Source organism: Arachis ipaensis, chromosome B06 (genome assembly GCF_000816755.2).
Source record: "Arachis ipaensis cultivar K30076 chromosome B06, Araip1.1, whole genome shotgun sequence".
In the NCBI taxonomy this organism is placed as follows: Eukaryota; Viridiplantae; Streptophyta; class Magnoliopsida; order Fabales; family Fabaceae; genus Arachis; species Arachis ipaensis.
In genome coordinates this window covers 133,159,723-133,166,446 of record NC_029790.2, presented here as the reverse complement: position 1 = coordinate 133,166,446, position 6,724 = coordinate 133,159,723, and the positions used below count along the sequence as shown (strand labels likewise).

Genomic DNA, 6,724 nt, shown 5'->3' with positions numbered 1-6,724 from the left:
ATAATTACAAAAACAGTAAAATAATAAAATTTTATTTATTAATTTTTATAAAATCCTAAAAATAAAAAATAAAATATAAACAAATGCGAATCAAAGACACTCTAAAATGCATTGATGCATCCTAAACCTTTGAAATTATTGAGATGATTTTGAATAATCCTTTGAATTATAGGGGACAAATTCTTCTGGCTCTCAGATGAGGAATTTGCTAGGGAAACTTTGGCAGGTGTCAATCCATATAGCATCCAATTGATCAAGGTATATTTAATTTGTTTATCCCTTTATTAATTATTTCATGTATATATTATATATATTCATGCAAAAACAATTAATTATCAAATTTTCAATATTTAATTAGGAATGGCCATTGAGGAGTAAACTAGATCCCAAAGTGTATGGAATCCTAAAAATAAAAAATATAATATAAACAAATGCGAATCAAAGACACTCTAAAATGCATTGATGCATCCTAAACCTTTGAAATTATTGAGATGATTTTGAATAATCCTTTGAATTATAGGGGACAAATTCTTCTGGCTCTCAGATGAGGAATTTGCTAGGGAAACTTTGGCAGGTGTCAATCCATATAGCATCCAATTGATCAAGGTATATTTAATTTGTTTATCCCTTTATTAATTATTTCATGTATATATTATATATATTCATGCAAAAACAATTAATTATCAAATTTTCAATATTTAATTAGGAATGGCCATTGAGGAGTAAACTAGATCCCAAAGTGTATGGTCCACCAGAATCAGCTATTACTAGTGAAGTCATTGAGTCACAAATAAATGGCACAGTTGAACAGGTACCCATCCAAAGTAATTAATAATATTATAATAATTAAGATTAGGTGAAAACTCAGGTGCAGTCAACTTTACGTAAATTTGATAGTTGAGAGTTGTTAAATAATTTAACTGATTTGATTAAATTTTTATTTAACGGCTCTCAATTATCAATTTCACGTGAAGTTTATTGCACTTGAATTTGCACCTTAAAATTAATGGGTAAAACTATTAAGGTTTAATTACTTTGTTGATCCATATAGTTTCATGAAATTTTTAATTAGGTCCCTATACTTTTTTTCTTTTTAATTGGATCCCTGCACAAATTTTTTTTTTCAATTAAGTTCCTCTTAGTAGTAATTGGTTTAATTTTATAGGGACCCAACTAAGAAAAAAGAATTGGTACACAGACCTAAATAAAAGGAAAAAAAAGTGTAGGGACCCAATTAAAAAAAAATTTTGGTGCAATGACTCAATTAAAAGAAAAAAAGTATGAGGACCTAATTGAAAATTTTGTAAAACTATAGGGACTAACAGAATAATTAAACCAACTATTAATTAAATACTAGTATTTATTTAATGTGAAATATTTTATAAATAATTAATATGACTAAAAGCTAATATTATTTAATTAATAAGTATAGGAAATAAGTGAGAAGAAGTTGTTCATGTTGGACTACCATGACTTACTATTACCATATGTAAGCAAAGTAAGAGAGATTGAAGGGACAACACTGTACGGATCAAGGACTATATTCTCACTAACAAGCAAAGGAACATTGAAGCCACTTGCAATTGAGCTCACTAGACCACAAATCAATAACAATGGACAATGGAAGAGAGTGTACACTCCTTCTTCTTCTTCTTCTTCTTCTTCAACTGAACTTTGGCTTTGGAGGCTTGCAAAAGCTCATGTACTTGCCCATGATTCTGGAATTCATGAACTTGTTAGCCATTGGTTAAGAACACATGCTTCAGTGGAACCCTATGTGATAGCAACAAAGAGGCAACTAAGTGCAATGCATCCAATATATAGATTATTGCATCCTCATTTGAGATACACTTTGGAGATTAATGCCCTTGCACGCCAAGTTCTTATTAGTGCAGCTGGCATCATTGAGCTTTCTTTCTCTCCTCAGAGATATTCAATGGAGTTAAGCTCCTCAGCATATGATCAGCTTTGGAGATTTGATTTGCAGGCACTTCCAAATGATCTTATTCACAGGTATATATAATCTATTCTTCTTTCATTTAAATTTATAATGTTTTAAAATTGGTTTAGTGTTGTCCTATCGTCGAATCTGTTAACAGAATTGTCAGCAAAACAAAATTGAAACAATTTTAAAGCATTATGAACTTAAATATAACGAAAATGTTGGAGACAAAAACGATATATAGAAATAAATTTTAGTTTTATCCTTCAATAATATTATTTTTTTACGGAATATAGTTATTCAATTATTTTTTAATCATATCTAAGTAAATTGTACTTAATTACATTATTTTCATTCTAAACAAATTAATCTTTTATAATTTTACTCTTAAAGATTTTATTCATCATGAAATGTTTGAATAACCAGGACATAAACTTAAAAAAAAGTTAAAAAAATGAGCATGATACATATACAACAAAGTATAAATTATACTTTTTATCTCTAATATATCAAAATTATTTAATATAATAATAGTATGATTTCTGCTAAAAAAATTTGAATATGGATTCAAAATTATTGGTGGATTCAATTAAAATGGATTTTTAAAGTTATTATACGAGTCATATCTTTTCATAAATTGCAAAAAACAATCTTATCTTATATGAAAAATATTTCGCAATTACAAAAAGTAGTATGCATTTTTTTTTTATTTTTTGTGAAAAATAATCTTATCTTAAATTATATGAAGATGTAATTTATTTTATATAAGAAGCACTCATTTATTTGATATAATTTATTTATTTTTTTCCCATAGAGGAATGGCAGTGGAAGATCCTAATGCAGCACATGGTCTAAAGCTAACAATTGAAGATTACCCTTTTGCAAATGATGGTCTCCTCATATGGGATTCTCTCAAAGAATGGATCACAGATTATGTAAACCATTACTATCCAAATCCAAGCACCATTGAATCTGATGAAGAACTCCAATCATGGTGGAATGAGATCATAACAATTGGTCATGGTGACAAGTCTAGTGAACCATGGTGGCCAAATCTCAAGACACAAAAAGACCTAATTCACATTATTACCACTATATCATGGGTTGCTTCAGCACACCATGCTTCAGTCAACTTTGCACAATACATGTATGGTGGTTATTTCCCTAATAGGCCTGCAATTGCTAGGATCAAAATGCCTGATGAAGACCCTTCATTGGAAGAGTGGCAGAATTTCATGACCAATCCTGATCAAACCTTACTTGAGTGTTTTCCATCACAAATTCAAGCACTTTTGGTTATGGTCATCTTGAATTTGCTTTCTGATCATTCACCTGATGAAGAGTACATTGGACAATTTATGGAGCCATCATGGGGTGAGGATCCAATTATAAAATCATCATTTGAAAGGTTTAATAAGAGATTGAAGGAGATTGAAGGGATCATTGATTCAAGGAATGGTAACATTCATTTGAACAATAGGCATGGAGCTGGATTAGTGCCTTATGAGCTTTTGAAGCCTTTTTCAGGGCCTGGACTCACTGGAAAGGGTGTTCCATACAGCATTTCCATTTAATAAACTATAATATTCACTACTAATTATTGTTTATTTTTTTTGCAAAACTACTATTTGTAGTCTATTATTGATTGTTTGTTTATATGCAATAATTTGATTGTCGTCTGATGATCAATGTAATTATCTAACTTATATCAAGAATAAAGTTTAATTATTATTAGGGCCGTTAAAATGTGTTAAACTCATCGGCCAGCCCGTTTACTCATTTAAATGGATGGACTTTGCTTCTAAAATTAATCCCGTTTAAATTTTGGGCTAAACGGGCTGAGTCCGATTAACCCGAAAAAAATGACTGGTTAAACGGGCTAGCCCGCGGACTAAACGGGTGGCCCGTTTAAGTTTTTTTTTTACATTTTTTAAAAAAGTAACATTTTTAGTCTATATTTTTCTCGATCCGACCCAAAAATCTGACCTATTAACTAAAAAAAAAATTATTTTTAAAAAGTTTTTGACATAAAAGTTGTTACGGTGGGTAACCGGAGATTAATGGGCTGGATGGCGTTGGTTGGCCCAAACGTATGAAGGAGGTGGCTTTCGAGTGGATCTGTTATTCGGTGTTCCTCCGTCCGACTTGTACGTGTGAAAGAATGGGGGGTGGTACCTGCAAAGACACTCCGATGCCTAAGTTAGCAAGAGTGTGAGCAGGTTAGAGAGTATTGGGACTTCGAGATACTTGAGAGGTGTCAGGGTATTTATAGTGGTGAACTAATAACCACCGCTGAAGTAGTGCCACCTTTTTAGGTGGATAACCGTTCCCATATCTTAGGGAGGTTAAGATATGGCTCTATGAAGTGGTTAGAGAGTTTCTAGGGGCAATTACTCATTCGAATGAGTGTTATCTGCCAGCTAACTGCCCCTACTCGAGCCCAATTTCTTTTTAAGATTTGGGTTCGAGTATTCTACTCGGGGTCGTAGCCGATTTGTAAGAGGACCAACGTGATGGTTTTGAAACCGACGTGACTTTTCGTGACCTTTTGGTTCTGACAGTTACGTCTAATCAAGCATCGTGTCCGTTAGGGGTGTGTATAGGGATTCAATAGCCTTGGTAACGGTGCATCTTCATTAATGACTGCCCCTATTTTACCATTATGCCCCTAACGTTCTTATAAATACTTTCCCTCTCTTTCATTGTTTCGTTTTTGCGATCTTTCAAATTTCCCTTGCATTCGTTCGTGCTGCATTCTTGTGCTTTCGAAGGCTTTTGCTTCCAATCCTCATTTCCAGATAAAAGTTAGTTCTTTAATATGCTTTTGTAGATAAATTTGATTTGCAGACTTTGGTTTCGCATCCCCCTTCCTTTAGAGACCGTGTTGGTGATTTTTCTTTTCCCCTTGTAGGTTTTGTCACCCCTTTTTTAGAAAAAGAAATGGCTTCTGTAGATGCTCTCTCTCACTGGGTCGATGTCATAGTTTTAGGGGAGGAACCCTCAGTCGATTCTGAGTTTATCACCCATCTTCGTACTCGCCACAGAATTTGTTCTTCTGAGGAGGACGAGCCGAAGTATGAGTTAGTGGTCCCGGGTCCAGAAGACCGGGTTTGCTTTGGGAGGGCTAATGAGGCGGCCTCCCATTTTTTCTTTATGTATGAGTGTATGATCACCCGTTTGGGTGTTTTTCTTCCTTTTTCAGATTTTGAGATGTCTGTTTTACGTCATTGCCGAGTCGCTCCTACCCAGCTTCACCCCAACTCTTGGGGTTTTTTGAAAATTTATCAATTTATCAGCCAGGCTTTGGAGTTCCCGATTTCTTTAAAGATTTTTTTCCATCTTTTTCATATGACAAAACCCTTTAGTGGGCTAAACAATAAACAACAGTGGGTATCGTTCCGAGCCATACAAGGTAGGAGGATTTTTACCCTTTTTGACGAATCCTTCCATGATTTCAAAAACTATTTTTTTAAAGTGCAAGCTGTAGAGGGCCACCACCCCTTTTTCCTGGATGACAATTCTTCCCCCCGCTTTCCTTTATACTGGTTGGAGGCCTCCCCTTGTGAAAAATATGGTCTTGACGACCTGGATGAGGTGGAGGCGGCCATTGTGGGGTTCCTCCGAGAAGTTTGGGGGAGGTCTCCATACTTGGACACGAAAAAGTTTCTCCAGGGGTCTCCGAGTTTTATCCAGGCGCAAATAGGTAGCTTTCATTTGGTTCTCCGACTTGTCTGATTAATTCTTCCGACTTGTCTAATCTATCAATTGTTGCTTTTTTCAGAGATGGCAAAAACAAATGCCTAAGAGTCTTACCAAAGAGTTCAGGAGGCCAAGGCGAGGTCTCGTACCAGGTCTGGCGACGCTAGGGCGGTCGTCTCTCCTCCTCCTCCTCCTCGGAACGTCGGGACTCCCTCCCAGCCTATTGTGATTTCCTCTTCTGCTTCCTCTCTGCCACCTCCCTCCGTCCGACCTACTCCTGAACCAGAGAAGAGGAAGCGTAAGACCTTAGAGTCTGGCGCTTCTGGTGAGGCGGACGCTCTTGCGTTCGTCCGAAAGAACATTTATCCCCATGCTCGTATGAGCATGGATGATGTTTCTGTTCGGCACTACCTCACTGCTGTGGTTGAGGAGAGTCTCAAGACGGCGGGAGTTTGTGGCAAACTCTTAGATATATTTTTGAAGACTCCTCTCAGCTCTTTAGGGACGACCTCGAGGGTCGAGGAGCTGGAAGGCAGGCTTTGCATATATCAGGAGCACGAGAGGGAGTTGGAGGGGAAAGTCGCCAAGCTGAAGGAGGAGAGGGACGGCCTCCGGGAGAAGGAGAGAAAATTGCAAGCCCAATGCAACATGGAGGTGGATTTGAGGAAGGCAGCGCAAGCCAGCTACAACAGTTTATTTGCTGATCTTGTGTCTGTAAAGAATGACTTGCTGAATGCCCGGAAGGCCTATACCGAGTTGGAGGACTCTATTGCGGATGGTGCTGATGAGGCTTGGAGGGTTTTTAAGGAGCAGGTCGGAGTCATTGCTCCTGACTTTGACCTTTCTCCTTTGGACCCTAATAAGATTGTTATTGATGGTGCCATCGTGGATCCTCCTGTCCCCGTGGTGGAGTCCGAGTCCGATTTGAAGACTCGGGGGCAGAGGATCATAGAGTCCCCTCCTCGCTCTAAGGACGCTCCGAGCTCTTCTACCGTTCCTCCGACTTTCTCTCCAACTCCTGGTCCTGGTGGTGGTGATCCTTCTACTCCTCTTGAAAAGAAGTAATTTGTTGGCTATTGGGGG

At 36.9% G+C, this 6,724-nt stretch overlaps 1 protein-coding gene across 2 annotated transcripts in view; it reads left to right on the top strand.

Moving 5' to 3' along the window:
* Positions 1–3,679, top strand: part of LOC107605495 (linoleate 13S-lipoxygenase 2-1, chloroplastic) — a 9,633-nt gene extending 5,954 nt beyond the window's left edge. For both annotated transcript variants that reach the window (XM_021105249.1, XM_016307388.2), the window contains exons 5-8: positions 173–258; positions 707–811; positions 1,433–2,013; positions 2,757–3,679. In XM_021105249.1, coding sequence (XP_020960908.1) covers positions 173–258; positions 707–811; positions 1,433–2,013; positions 2,757–3,516 — 1,532 coding nt within the window. In that variant the 3' untranslated portion in view covers positions 3,517–3,679. The remainder of the gene's footprint in view (positions 1–172; positions 259–706; positions 812–1,432; positions 2,014–2,756) is intronic.